Below are 15,623 nucleotides of genomic sequence, written 5' to 3' on the forward strand. Positions count from 1 at the left end.
TCAGAATAACATTCAGCAAGTTGGATGGTCAAATCACTAACTCATTTATTTAGCCAATTAAATGAATATATTTACTGAACATTTGTTCATGTACAGTATTTCATTCACATGTCATGAACAAGAAAATTATTCTACAGAGGTGGGGAATCAGTCATCCTTTGTATGTTATTTTATCTTCAGTTCAATGAAGTTTCCGCCAATATGATCATTAATGATAATACAGGCCCCTCCCTTTAGTGTAAACTGCAAGATAAGATATACGGCAGTAAGGCATACTAATTTATCTGTTAGATTCCTGGATGGATATTACTAGATATAATATCTTCCTTCACCATCTTAATTCTTCTCATTCAATCAAGAGTCCTCTAAATCAGATCCAAGGACATGTAAGTCAATTGTCTTGTTTCTGTTTCACACATTATTCTGTCCAAAAAGTGTAAATAACAGGGCAGGAAAACTATAGTCATTCTATTTGATAAAGATATAGTTGTCCTTCCTATTCCTACATCTGTTTCCACAACTGGATTTTGAATTATACTATTAAGGATGGGATGGAGAGAAGAGGAGAAGAGATAGGATGGGATTCCCAAAGGTGCTTTTTCAAGTGGCAAATGGACTTTCTTTGGACTTTTAGTTCTTCAAAACTGAAGAAGCCTCTTGGATGAGATGCAAAATGAAGAAGGTCTACTTGCCTCTTGAAAAAGTACTTTTGGATCAACCATGATCTGGATGACTGACACTCTCCGTAGACAATGGGTTGGGATGGGGTGGGATGTCCTTTCTACTGGTTTCAAAATTGCAACAGAGAGTAAGGCTAAATGTGGAGAAGGGGGGGTAGCCTTTTTCTCATAGAAGAGACAGCAGCTGTTGGTCCTGATATTGTCTTATTGGCCAAATTTATTTGCATAGAACAAAACAGCATCCCCATCAAAATTAATCGGTAAGCGCTTTTCGTTAACTCTCCATGCCTACATTTATTTACCTAAAACCCACGGGAGGATCATCCATTCCACCACTGTAGGAGGAGGTCCTTGCATGTGTAGATCTGTCCTGACAATGTGCTGGGATGCGAGCAGTAGCATAAAGAGGAAGGTAAGGTAGGAGCCTGTGTGGCAGATAAACTTGATAAATGGCTTTTTAATGAACAGTCCCAGCCTGCTCTTGGGTGCCATCAAATAAGCCACGGAAAGCACTGGAAACAGCAGTCCAATAGTGACACAGGTCAAAAGCTTGACTGCCCAATGCTTCCGCCGCCATCCAGGAAAGCCGTCGTACCAAAGTGTTGCTAGTAGTTGCTGGCAGTTGGGCTGAGCAACAAACTGGAGTGAGAGAGAGAGAGAGAGAGAGAGGAAGAAAGAGAGAGAGAAGGAAAGAAGGGGAGAGAAAAAAAAGAGGTGGAGATGAGTACAATTACAACAAGTGAGAGCCATGACAATTGGAAGAATAAAATTAGGGATTTGCTGTATTTATCCTGGGGGAGGAAGAAGGGGGTTATATGGTCCAGGAGAAATATGGCACACCCAACCTGTTTTGCACCCTCCAGCCTATTTATTTATTTAGTGCAAGGGTCGGGGGAAATGGGACCTTTACGATCTATGGACTTCAACTCCCAGAATTCCTGAGCCAGCCAGTGGCTATTGTTCCCCACTCCTGATTTAGTGTTTGGCATATCATGCATGAGCTAGTAATATGTATATACAATGGTACCTCTACTTAAGAACTTAAGTAGTGGTGGTGGTGGTGGAGGGCGACCCACCGAATAGCAACAGGAGAAGGATAGCATTTAGCATTTAGATTTATATACCACTTCATAGTGCTTTTACAGCCTTCTCTAAACAGTTTACAAAATCAGCATATATTACCCCCAACAATCTGAGTCCCCATTTTACCTACCTTGGAAGGATGGAAGACTCATTCAACCTACAGCCTGTGGTGAGATACGAACCACTGAACTACAGCCAGCAGTTAGTTGAAGTAGCCTGCAGTGCTGCACTCTAACCACTGCGATACCCCAGCTCAGAATTTAATTCAATTCAATTCAATTTATTAGATTTGTATGCCACTCCTCTCCGAAGACTCGGGGCGGCTCACAATAATAATAAAAACAATATTCCAGCGAAAACAAATCTAATATTAAAAAAAACATAAAACCCTATCATATTTTAAAAAAGCAAACAACATATACATACCCAAACATAAATATAAAAAAGCCTGGGGGAAAGGTGTCTCAACTCCCCCATGCCTGGCGGTATGGATGGGTCTTGAGTAATTTATGAAAGACAAGGAGTGTGGGGGCAGTTCTAATCTCCGGGGGGAGTTGATTCCAGAGGGCCGGGGCTGCCACAGAGAAGGCTCTTCCCCTGGGGCCCGACAAACAACATTGTTTGGTCGACGGGACCCAGAAAAGGCCAACTCTGTGGGACCTTATCGGTCACTGGGATTCATGCGGTAGCAGGCGGTTCTGGAGGTACTCTGGTCCAATGCCATGCAGGGCTTTAAAGGTCATAACCAACACTTTGAATTGTGGCCGGAAACTGATCGGCAGCCAATGCAGGCCACAGAGTGTTGCAGAAATGTGGGCGAATCTAGGAAGCCCCACGATGGCTCTCGCGGCCGCGTTCTGCACGATCTGAAGTTTCTGAACACTTTTCAGAGGTAGCCCCATGTAGAGAGTGTTGCAGTAATCGAACCTCGAGGTGATGAGGGCATGAGCGACTGTGAGCAATGACTCCCTGTCCAAATAGGGCCGCAACTGGTGCACCAGGCGGATCTGGGCAAACGCCCTCCTCGCCACAGCCGAAAGATGATGTTCCAATGTCAGCTGTGGATCGAGGAGGACGCCCAAGTTGCGAACCCTCTCTGAGGGGATCAGTAGTTCCCCCCCCCAGGGTAATGGACGGACAGATGGAATTGTCCTTGGGAGGCAAGACCCACAGCCACTCCATCTTGTCTAGGTTGAGAATTCCCTCCTTCTCCATGGGGACGCTAATCCAGCCACCCGCTGTTTTCCCTGTACACCAGAGGAGAGGGAGGTTGGGGAGAGGGGAAGCCGCATCAAGGGCACAGGGAGAACCTGGATCTGCCCCTCCCCAAATCCAGAGGGCAGCTCTGGTAGCAAAAGGGGTGTGGCCAGAAAGCAGAAGAGGAGAAGAAGCAAGCAAGGAGGTGGGCTGGAGAGCTGAGGGCAAAAAGTAGCTCGGGCATTGGAGCGCCGTACCATAACTTGCATTGTGGGTGCTGGCTATCGCATGCACACACGCCTACACACAAAAACACTTCTAGCATGTACCAGAAAAAGATTCACCATCACTGGTCTAGGCCATATTGATGCACAGCATAGTTTATATCAAAAGAAATCAGCTACTGGACTGGTATATAACCTCATCTTACAGTCAGACAGGATGTGATCTACTGTTTTATGTGGGACTCCACAGTCACACCGAGGGGAAGATGCTATGTATGCCCTGTTTAGCAATACAATTTAGACTTATATACCACTTCACGGTGCTTTCCAGGCCTCTCTAAGACAGAGAGTCAGCATTCAAATTCAAATTTATTATTAAAGTCATAGACCAAAAAAACCACCACTTAATGAATACACAACCAAAAGTTGTAGGATAAAATGATAAATAACAGACAAAATCCATGATAAAAATCTAGTCTATAAAATTATGCATTGTCAACACTACTAAAATTACAATCCATAAGCTGTGAGGTCTGTATTCAGTTTGACACTATTAGGAAAAGCAATAAACAAGGTGGCCCCATTTGTTGTATAAATTAGCTAAGGTGTATTAGGCACTCAAAAGCTGTCCACAAATGGCATACATACATACATACATACATACATACATACATACATACATACATACAAACATACATACGTACGTACACACGCACACACACACATATGAAAGTCAGCATATTGTCCCCAACAATCTGGGTCCTCATTTACTGACCTTGGAAGGATTGAAGGCTGAGTCGACCTTGAGCCTACTGAGATTCGATCTGCCAAACTCAGCAGAAGTAGCTTGCAGTACCGCACTCTAACCACTGCACCACCGAGGGTTTTTTTGGGTCTCATCTGAGTCCTGGCAGATGACATGTGAAGTGCAAGTCCTATTCAGGATTATCCATTGCTAATGTGGCAGCTCAAAGCCAGGCACCTTTTTTTCGTATGTTTTTGTAAGTCTTCCTATGTCTGGGTATTCAGGAACCCATTTGGCTTTCTAGATGTCTCGTGGATCTTTTGCACTACCCATCACAAAAATATTTACAGCAAAAAAATTAAAACAAAGTCCACGATGCTTCAACTTACCTTAAAACATCTAAAGTTGACATCCCATGTATCCAAGGTGTTTTTAATAGAAAACAGAGATGAGAGGGACCTTGGGGGTTTTCTAATCCAACCCCCTGCTCGGGCAGGAAACCATATACCATTTCAGACAAATGGTTGTCCTTAAAAACTTCCAGTGTTGGAGCATTCACAGGTTCTGGGGGCAAGTAATTCCACTGATTTATTGTTCTGTCAGGAAATTTGTCTTTGGTTCCAGATTGCTTCTCTCCTTGATTAATTTTCACCCATTGCTTCTTATTCTGCCTTCAGGTGCTTTGGAGAATAAGTTGACTTCCTCCTGTTTATGGCAACTTCTTAGATACAGTGGTACCTCAAGATACGAAACCTAATTGGTTCCAGGGGGAGGTTCGTAAGATGAAAGGTTCGTAAGATGAAACATTGTTTCCCATAGGAAACAATGTAAAGTCAATTAATCTGTGCAACAAGAAAACCCCCCCCGCAAAAAAACGCTGCCGCCCGGCTGTCACTTTTTAAAACAGCGGGGGGGGGGGGATTCCCAGCAGCCTCCCGAACCGGGAAGTTTGGCAAAATTTCGGGGTTCGGGAGGCTGCTGGGAAGCCCCGCAGCCCGGCTGTCAGAACAACCGGGAGGCTTCCGCCTTTGGGTTTTTGGCTCGGGGGGAGCAGGAGGACCTTCCTAACTCCCTCCTCCCTGAGCCGAAAACACAAAGGCGGTCTGCTGCCGCCCGCTTGAGCCAGGAGGCATTCAGGGCGTGGAGGAATGGGAAGCTCAAACGCCGGTGGCTTCAGCTTCCCATTCCTCCATGCACTTCACCCTGAATGCCTCCTGGCCGCCTGGCAGAGCGCTCACAGCCAGCGGGCGGCGGCAGCGGACAAAAGGCAGGCCAGCGCTCGACTCCTGCCTCTCCGGAGCCGCCGACCGAGCAGAGCGATCTTCTGCTGGCCATGGGCGAAGGGCGGGGAAGCCGGCGGCTGTAGCAGCTGATGCAAGAGGCTTCCCCGCCCTTCGCCCATGGCCAGCAGAAGATCACTCTTGCCCGGCTCCCCGCCCCTCTTCTGCTGGCCACATTGGCTGCAGCGGCAGTGACAGCTGCGGCTTCTCCTCCTCTTCCTCCTCCACCTCCTGTGGCCACTTTCCCCAATAAGCCTCCCGTCCACAGAGGAGGCAAGGATACCTTTGCGCTGCTTCAAAGCCCAGGAGGCTCCGAATAAAAGGGGGGCTGCAGCGGTGGGGGCTGCTGCAGCTTATCCTCCTCTTCCTCCTCCTGCGGCCGCCTTCCCCAAGGATCCTCCTGTCCGCAGAGGAAGCAGGGAGAGCTTTGTGCCACTTCGGAGCCCGGAGGAGGAAGAGGAGGAGAAACCACAGCTGTCACTGCTGCTGCAGCCAACATTTTCTTCAAAGCCACACTTAGCTCCAAAGTGGCGCAAAGCTCTCCCTGCCTGCTCTGTGGTCGGGAGGCTCGTTGGGGAAGGTGGCCGCAGAGGAGGCAGGGAGAACTTTGTGCCACTTCGGAGCCCAGAGGAGGAAGAGGAGGAGAAACCACAGCCACCGCTGTGGCCACACTTTCCTTCGTAGCCCGGCACAAAGCTAACCCCGCCCCCTGTGCAGCCAGAAGGCTCCTTTGGGAAGGCGGCCACAGGGGGAGGAGGTGGAGAGGCAGGATAACTTTGCGCCGCTTCGGAGCCCGTTTTTTTCCTGCTGCCACTATCTCCTTGAAGGTTTTCCCGACGAAGCGCTGCACTGGGCTCCGAAGTGGCGCAAAGTTCTCCCTGCCTCCTCTGCAGTTGGGATGCTCCTTGGGGAAGGTGGCCGCAGAGGAGGCAGGGAGAACTTTGCGCCACTTTGGAGCCCAGCACAGCGCTTCGTCGGGAAAATCTTCAAGGAGATAGTGGCAGCAGGAAAGAAACGGGCTCCGAAGCGGCGCAAAGCTATCCTGCCTCTCCACCTCCTACGGCCGCCTTCCCCAAGGAGCCTTCTGGCTGCACAGGGGGCGGGGTTAGCTTTGTGCCGGGCTCCGAAGGAAAGTGTGGCCACAGCTATGGCTGTGGTTTCTCCTCCTCTTCCTCCTCCGGGCTCCGAAGTGGCACAAAGTTCTCCCTGCCTCCTCTGCAGACCTTCCTAACTCCCTCCCCCCCCCAGCCAAAATCACAAAGCCAGGCAGCCCCCAGCCGCCAAAGGAGCCTCCTGATTCTCCCCGCCCTTCTGTGCCGCTCATTGCCCATGTCTGGCAGAAGCTGCTGCCCGAGTGCTCTTGGCCGGCGGGATGAAAAGTGCTAGGGTGGGGGGGTGTCCCGACAGCCCCTCTACCCCAGTGCTTTGCCTCCCGCTGGGCAAGAGCGCTCAGGTGGCAGCTTCTGCTGGATACGGGCGATGGGTAGGACAGAGGGGCGGGGTTAAGCCTCCTTCAGCGGCTGGGGGCTGCCTGGCTTTGTGTTTTTGGCTGGGGGGGAGAAGTAGGACCTTCCTAACTCCCTCCGCCCCAGCCAAAATCACAAAGCCAGGCAGCCCCCAGCCGCCAAAGGAGCCTCCTGATTCTCCCCGCCCTTCTGTCCCGCTCATTGCCCGTTTTTGGCAGAAGCTGCTGCCCGAGTGCTCTTGGCCGGCGGGATGAAAAGTGCTGGGGTGGGGGTGGGGTGTCCCGACAGCCCCCCCACCCCAGTGCTTCGCCTCCCGCTGGGCAAGAGCGCTCGGGTGGCAGCTTCTGCTGGATACGGGCGATGGGTGGGACAGAGGAGCGGGGTTAAGCCTCCTTCGGCGGCTGGGGAACTGCCTGGCTTTGCCTTTTTGGCTGGAGCGGGTGCTGTGGTGGGGACCTTTGGGTTTTTGGCTGGGGGGGAAGGTGAAGCACTGGGGTGGGGTGGCCGGACCTCCTGCCTCCTCCCCCAGTCAAAAACCCAAATGTCTCCGCTGTAGCAGCTGCTGCAAGAGGCTTCCCCGCCACTCGACCATGGCCGGCAGAAGATCGCTCTTGCCTGGCTTCCCCGCGAGGCAGCAGGTCAGCATCCTGGGCGGGTGGGCGGCGGGCGAGCGGCGCGGAAGCCGGCGGCTGTGGCAGCTGCTGCAAGAGGCTTCCCCGCCTCCTCGCCCACTGCCCACCACTGGCCTGATCCTGCGCCTCCTGCTTCCCCTCCCAGCCAAAAATACAAAGGCGGTCTGCCGCCGCCCGGGGGAGCAATGGGAAGCTGAAGCCGCCGGCGGTTTCAGCCTCCCTATGCTCCACGCTGCTCTGCCCTGGCTGGGGGGGGAGCAGGAGGACCTTCCTGACTCCCTCCCCCCAGCACTTCACCCAGGACAACAGGCAGGGCAAAGCAGCGTGGGGCAAAGGGAGGCTCAAACCGCCGGCGGCTTCAGCTTCCCATTGCTCCACGCCGCTTCCCCTGCCTGTCATAGTCCCAGTGGCCTCCCGAACCCGAACTTTTGCCGAACGGCTGGGAAGCCCCGCCACCCGGCTGTCACCTTTTAAAACAGCCGGGGGGCTTCCCAGCAGCCTCTCGAACGCCGAACCCGGAAGTTTGGGTTTGGCGTTTGTAAGCCAAAAAAAGTTCGTAAGAAGAGGCAAAAATTTTCTGAACCCCGGGTTCGTATCTCGGGTTGTTCGTAAGACAAGGGGTTCGTATCTTGAGGTACCACTGTATTTGGAACACTCCTATCATATCACCCTATTCCTTTTCATTTAACTAGACATATGCAATTTCTGCATCCGTTCCGGAAAAATTTCCCAGGAAATTTGAGAGCGGCACGAAGGTCCGGCCAGTTTCCTGCCCTTCCTCCTTTAATCTTGGACCATCTTGGGTTTTTCTGGGCTGTCAGAGGAGCTTTTTGGTGGTGCTTAAGGAGGCTTTGGCAGTCCAGACCGAACGAAGCATTTTCCTTTCTCTGGTCGCTTGGAGAGGGAATAAACTGGTGGAACTGGGCATGGATGGTCTAGTGAAGAGAAAGGCCAGGGGGGACATGATAGCTGTATACAGGTACTTAAGGGGTTGCCATGGAGGGGAGGGGATCACACTATTTTCCAGGGCACCAGAGGGCTGGACGAGGAACAACGGTTGGAAGCTGACCAAGGAAAGATTCAACCTGGAGATAAGGAAGAACTTCCTGATGGTGAGAGTGATCAACCAGTGGAACGGCCTGCCAGCGGAGGTTGTCAACTCCCCAACTTTGGACATTTTCAAGAGGAGATTGGACTGCCATTTGGCTGGGGTGCTCTAGGATTTCCTGTGTAAGCAGGGGGTTGGACATGATGACCTGTAAAGTCCCTTTCAACTATAATAATAATAATAATAATAATAATAATAATAATAATAATAATAACAACAACAACAACAACAACAACAATAATAATAATAATAATAATAATAATAATACCTCTGCCAGTGCCCAGAGAAAAGAAACGCTCCCTTCACTCTGGGCAGCAACTGTCCTCCTCCTCCTCTTCTTCCTTTTCCTCCTCCCACCCAAATTCCGAGCTTGTATTTCTTTCCTAATGGGTTTGCACGCATTATTTGCTTTTACATTGATTCCTATGGGGAAAATTGCTTCTACTTACAAATTTTCTACTTAAGAACCGGGTCACGGAACAAATTAAGTTCTTAAGTAGAAGTACTGCTGTATATTAAAAATTGCCATCTTCATGCTCATTGGACTAATTTGTCTAAAACTGTTTATTCATGTTATTATGTCCCAACCTTTTTGCTTATCAAAATCCTTTAAAAATTGCCATTGCACAAACTTGTCATTTGTCCCTATTGTCAACTTTAAACTGTACCTAGCCGCAGCCATTTTCCCCTTCCTCGGTTGCCACACAGAGATTGGAATGCCTTATTAGAGAGCTTTCTCACGAGAACCAAGCTGTATCTCTGCTGTATGTCTGATCTGTGACATTTGGGATGGGTTTTTTTCCTAGTTTAATTATACTGAAACAGCGAGAAAGATTTCAAATAGGTTTTTCTTTGAAGCTGTGCTGATATGACATGCTCAATAAAGAAGGCCTTTGAAAAAGATCCTGGTCTGAGATTCTGATTTCTTTAGGTTCATTAGTTGGAGCTTTGACACAGAAATAGGGTCACAGTCTAAACCCAGCCTTCCACCAGTGAATTTGTGTTTAAAAACTCTCCCTCTTCCAGCTATAATACATGTCAGATAATACAGTAGTGTGCTGCAGCTGCAAAAAAGGCCAATGCACTTCTGGGCTGTATTAACAAAGGGATAGAATTAAGATCACATGAAATGTTAATACCACTTTATAATGCCTTGGTAAGGCCACATTGGAATACTGCATCCAGTTTTGTCACCACAAAATAAATTTAATTTAATTTAATTAATTCAACTTCTATGCCGCCCAATCCTGTAGGACTCAGGGCAACTGACAACAATAAAAACATAGAAATATAGAATATTGATGGCAGAAAAAGACCTCACAGTCCATCTAGTCTGCCCTTTTACTATTTCCTGTATTTTATCTTAGGATGGATATATGTTTATCCCAGGCATGTTTAAATTCAGTTACTGTGGATTTACCAAGCTGGTCTGCTGGAAGTTTGCTCCAAGCATCTACTACTCTTTCAGTAAAATAATATTTTCTCATGTTGCTTCTGATCTTTCCCCAAGCTAACCTCAGATTGTGCCCCTTGTTCTTGTGTTCAATTTCCTATTAAAAACACTTCCCTCCTGGACCTTATTTAACCCTTTAACATATTTAAATGTTTCGATCATGTCCCCCCTTTCCCTTCTGTCCTCCAGACTATACAGATTGAGTTCATGAAGTCTTTCCTGCTAAGTTTACGAGTATACGGAGAGGGGCGGCATACAAATCTGATAAATACATAAACAAACAAACAAACAATTTTTGATGCTGAAGACCTCCCACCATTTTTGTAGCCTGTCTTTGGACCCATTCAATTTTATCAATATCTTTTTGTAGGTGAAGTCTCCAGAACTGGACACAGTATTCCAAATGTGGTCTCAGCATCGCTGTATACAGCGGGATCACAATCTCCCTCTTCTTGCTTGTTATACCTCTAGCTATGCAGCCAAGCATTCTACTTGCTTTCCCTACCGCCTGACTGCACTGTTACCCGTTTTGAAACTGTCAGAAATCACTACCCTTAATCTTTCTCTTCTAAAGTATAGTGATAGAATAATAAAAAAGAAGTTAAGCAACAACAATAAATAAAAACCCCAAGCTCCAACAAACCCAATTATAACCGGGGTGCCTGGACGGGAGGGGAGGGGATGCACAAATGGAGCTCCACCCCAAAGCACCCAATTTGCGCTGAAAGATGTTGAAAGAAAATGCAGGGTGTCCTGCATAAGCCACGGCCACAGTGTGGTAGTAAAGATTTTGGTAGCCCTTCCCTGATTATAACCCCCCAAAAAAATAATCTAAAAGGTATAAAAAGAGTGCAGAGAAGATGATTTGGGAAGGAGGGGGAGAGAGGCTTAAACACATAAAGAACAATTGCAGAAGTTGAGTATTTATTATTTATTCATTCATTCATTCATTCATTCATTCATTCAAATTTATATGCCCCCTTCTCCTAGTGGACTCAGGGCAACTTATAGCAATAAAATAGTACAAAGTTAAAATACTCCAGTAAGAATGATAAAACCCCATATAAACAACATGCAGTCATCACTCATTCATACTACTGGCCAGAGCGCAACTACCGCTTAATGGTCCCAGGCCTGCCAACATGTGTGTTTTCATCACCTGTCGAAAGGTGCTGACTAGTCTAGTGAAAAGATGGACTAAGGGAGACATGATAGCAGCTTTCCAATATTTGAGGAGCTGCCACAAAGAAGAGGAGGAACAACCTATTCTTCAAAGCTCCTGAAGTCAAGACAAGAAGCAATGAATGGAAACCAATCAAAGAGAGAACCAACCTAGAACTTGTTGTGGTTGGCTCGTAACCAAGCCCTCTGGCAACGGACTTTGAGCCTGATGAATTGGAGCCATCTGGGCACGGTTGGCCTGTGTGGCTGTCGGAGGAGTCAGACAGTGAGGAGAAAGTAGAAGGAGAGTCTGGGTGTGAGGAGCCTGCAGAGGCTATAGAACTCCCAACTGGGGAGTTGCCGCCCCCAACTGGGGCTTTGCCAGGGTCTGAGGCGGAGGAAGAGGAGATAAGGGATCCGATCCTGAATGTCCGGATAAGAAGGATGCAGGGGAGGCAGGAGCAGTTACAAAGGCTCAGAAAGAGGAAGTGAGCACAGCTGTGCATAGTCTGCATTCCGAGAGAGTATATAAGGGGGAGGAGTTGGAAGGTGCTCTTTGCAAAAAGCCAATATTTGTGCCTCCAGAGGAGAAGAGCATGTGAAGAGTGTTTTTGCTTGACTTTGATACAGTACTGGATATTTATAGAGTTAATATTTTTTGTAAGCATACTTTGGTTCGAGAAACAACTGTTTGGGAATTTATCCTATCAACGTGCCCTCACGCCTGGATTTTGGCAGTTGAAAGACATTGTTTGGCTTGCGTTTGTGCAATTCAACAAATGTCCTCATAAATAGACCCTTGTTCATTTCAAAACTTTTGTGTTTGAGTTTTAATTTGGGGCTAATTACTGGCTGGCTGCCATGCAAGACAGAACAGAACTAAGGAGCAATTTCCTGACAGTTAGAATAATGAATTAATTGCCTCCAGAAGTTGTAGGTGCTCCAACACTGCAGATTTTAAAGAACAGATTGGACAACGATTCCTCTAGTTTCTTGCTTCAGCAAGAGGTTGAACTAGAAGACCTCCATGGTCCCTTCCAACTCTGTTATTCATTAAGGAAACTGGCCGTCCTGATCTCAGTCCCAGCCCCATGGGTAAAAACTGTAGGAGAGCAGACAGAGATTTCTGTTCCTTTTATCAGAAGACATGCTCATTTTTCTCCTACGATTTCAGCTGGGTCTGCGCCCAATGAAATGATTTCATTTTGCAAATCTGCCGTTTTTATTAAAAATTAAGAAGGTTCATATTTCGTTCAAGAGGTTCTTTCCAGAAGGGAAAGAGATGGAAAGCAGACGGGAGCACAATTCCATTAAAGAGGAGGAAGAGGAGGAAAAAAGAGCCTGATTTGAAATAGGGATTGGATCTTCTAAACAAGGTCCCTTTTGTAGCTGGTGGGCAGGAGAGAAGAACAGAATGTCAGCAAAACTGTTCACTTACCAAGGTTTAGTTAAGTTTTCTATCTGGTATCCTGCAGCTAGAAAATTTACCAGAATAGTTAATCTACAAGGAACTGGGGTTAGGATGAATACAGTGATCTCTCGATTAGCGCGGGGGTTACGTTCCAAGACCTCCCGCGCTAACCGATTTCCGCGTTATACTGGATGCGGAAGTAAAAACCACCATCTGCGCATGTGCGCCATTTTTTCATGGCCGCACATGCGCAGATGGTGGAGTTTGCTTGTGGGCGGCGGGGAAGACCAAGGGAAGGTTCCTTCAGCCGCCCAACAGCTGATCTGCTCCGCAGCGCGGAAGCAGCGAGGAGCCGAAGATGGGGTTTCCCCGTTGCCGCGCTGCGGAGCGGATCAGGTGTTGGGCGGCTGAAGGAACCTTCCCTTGGTCTTCCCGCCGCCCAGGCAAAGGGGAAACCCCAAGATCACTTGCCGCTTGCCGCTTGCCGTATTGCAGCTTGGAGCCTTGCTTCGCCTCCTTCGCTGCAATACAGCAAGGGGCAAGCGATCTTGGGGTTTCCCCTTTGCCTGGGCGGCGCTGGGGCCATGCGGAGCCGCTCATCTAGGGGGGCGTGGACCGGCAAGGTGCCCTCCGCTCTCTCTCTTTCTCTCCCTGTTACCGGTGTGGTATAAGAGAGAGAAAGAAAGAGAAAGGAGGGCGACTTGCCAGTCCACGCCCCCCTGGATGAGCGGCCCCGCATGGCCCCAGCGCCGGACTCCGTTGCCGAACGCCGAAACCGGAAGGGGCGAGGTGGGGGGGGAGAACGGGAGGCTCAGCATTCCGTCAGTCGCAGCGCTGGCTGTCAACTTTTCTTTTTAGCACTGGGGAGGCAAGTCAGCTCCTGCCCAGTTTTAAAAAGAAAAGTTGACAGCCAGCGCTGCGGCTGACGGAATGCTGAGCTTCCCGTTCTCTCTCCGCCCCCTCGCCCCTTCGCCCCCCTGTGTTCCTAGGAGAAGTGCTGGTGAGGAGCAGAAGGTCTGTCTTGCCTCAATCCCCAGCACTTCTCCTAGGAACACAGGGAGGCGAAGGGGCGAGGGGGGGGAAAGAAAACGGGAGGCTCAGGAAGGGAGCTCGGGAAGGAGCCCACGGCTCTCCGAGGTTGCGAAGGAGCCCACGATCAGTCGGCTGCGGGCGGGAGGAAAGCGAATGCCACGGGGCTGGGCTCGGCTCCCCCCTCGGCTCCCCCCCTTACCAGCCCCGCCACGGAAGGCTCCATTCTGTTCCCTGCCGGCCCGATTGAGCGGCCGGCGGTCTCCATTCAGGGAACAGAATGGAGCCTTCCGCGGCGGGGCTGGTAAGGGGGGGAGCCGAGGGGGGAGCCGAGCCCAGCCCCGTGGCATTCGCTTTCCTCCCGCCCGCAGTTGACGTCCACCCCCTCCTCGGTGTCCCCGGCACCCAGCGTCCCCACGCCGCCTCCACCTCCCGGTAATGCGCCCAACCTCTGCCTCTCTCTTTCTCTCTCATATACCACGCCGGCAACAGGGAGAGAAAGAGAGAGAGAACTAGCGTGGACTTATTTTTTATTTTTTAATATTTTATTTTAATATTTTATTTTTTTAATTAATATTTTTTGAAAAACCGCGTTGCAGCGTTTCGCGCTAATCGAGACCGTGCTAATCGAGGGATCACTGTATATATATATATAGCCCAGGCATGATTGCTTAGAATTTTGTGATATCTTCAGCATCTGGTTATGGTAGAGGTATGCTCTATTCACAAGAAGTACACAGTCTGTATTATTTGTGGGTTCTGGGTGATCTCTGAGTTTGGTTGATTTCTTGCAAACATTTCATTACCCAACTAAGTAACATCAATCAAACAATCAAGCTCAGATAGCATCAAGGATCCTATAGCTCTGCTCAACCCTCAATTACAAATATTCTCTTCCCTTGGCATCTGCACTAATTGTTTTGCACTAAATAATATACAAAGTGTTATCTTATTTGAGCGTTCCTAGATACAGTGGTACCTCTACTTAGGAACTTAATTCGTTCTGTGACCAGGTTCTTAAGTAGAAAAGTTTGTAAGTAGAAGCAATTTTTCCCATAGGAATCAATGTAAAAGCAAATAATGTGTGCAAACCCGTTAGGAAAGAAATAAAAGCTCGGAATTTGGGTGGGAGGAGGAAGAAGAGGAGGAGGAGGACAGTCGCTGCCGAAGGAAGGTGAGATGAGGGGAATAAAAAAAAATCCAAAACTTTAAGACTTAAAAAAAAAGAAGGACTCTGAGGCGGCGAGGAGGAGCACATGAGGCTGCCTCCCATACACTGTGCCAGAGAGAGAAACCCGGGGGAATGGCAGGAAACTGGCCGGGCCTTCATGCCGCTCTCAAATTTCCTGGGAAATTTTTCTGGGCTTGGGTTCTTAAGTAGAAAATGGTTCTTAAGAAGAGGCAAAAAAATCTTGAATATCCGGTTCTTATCTAGAAAAGTTCTTAAGTAGAGGCGTTCTTAGGTAGAGGTACCACTGTATTTGAATCTGTCTATGGACAAATAATTTATTTATTCATTCATTCATTCATTCATTCATTCATTCATTCATTCATTCATTCATTTGATTTTTATGCCGCCCTTCTGCTTAGACTCAGGGTGGCTTACAACATGTTAGCAATAGCACTTTTTTAACAGAGCCAGCCTATTGCCCCCACAATCCGGGTCCTCATTTTACCCACCTCGGAAGGATGGAAGGCTGAGTCAACCTTGAGCCGGTGATGAGATTTGAACCGCTGACCTTCAGATCTACAGTCAGCTTCAGTGGTCTGCAGTACAGCACTCTACCTGCTGCACCACCCCAGCTCTTATAACGTTTATAACATTCCCATTTTTAATGGTATACCTTACCAGTTACTAATATTTGAGTTACAGGAAACAAAATCTTGTGAGGGGGGGGGGTGCATACTTGAGATTTTGGCAATTTTTTTGTTTCTGTGCATGCGCAGAAGCAAAAAAGCACCAGAATCTTACAAGCACATGCATCCCCTTGTGAAATTTTGCTTTCTGCGCAGAAGCAGAAGCAAAAACATGCTGGGACGTGTGCACCCATGTGCAAGACACCCAAAGCTGCACACACAGCTCAACTTTTGCTATAGGTGCAGCATCCTGTACCATTCCAGTAGGAACCCACTACTGTTACACATGCATACACC

The 15,623-nt window shown here is 48.4% G+C and overlaps 1 protein-coding gene across 1 annotated transcript in view; it reads right to left on the reverse strand.

Annotated features, from left to right (window-relative positions):
• TRPC5 (transient receptor potential cation channel subfamily C member 5) overlaps positions 1-15,623 on the reverse strand; it is a 230,193-nt gene that overhangs the window by 106,000 nt on the left and 108,570 nt on the right. Inside the window, exon 3 of the mRNA XM_070759586.1 lies at positions 983-1,319. Within this exon, the coding sequence (XP_070615687.1) occupies positions 983-1,319 (337 nt within the window). The remainder of the gene's footprint in view (positions 1-982; positions 1,320-15,623) is intronic.

Source organism: Erythrolamprus reginae, chromosome 8 (assembly GCF_031021105.1).
Source record: "Erythrolamprus reginae isolate rEryReg1 chromosome 8, rEryReg1.hap1, whole genome shotgun sequence".
Classification (NCBI taxonomy): domain Eukaryota; kingdom Metazoa; phylum Chordata; class Lepidosauria; order Squamata; family Dipsadidae; genus Erythrolamprus; species Erythrolamprus reginae.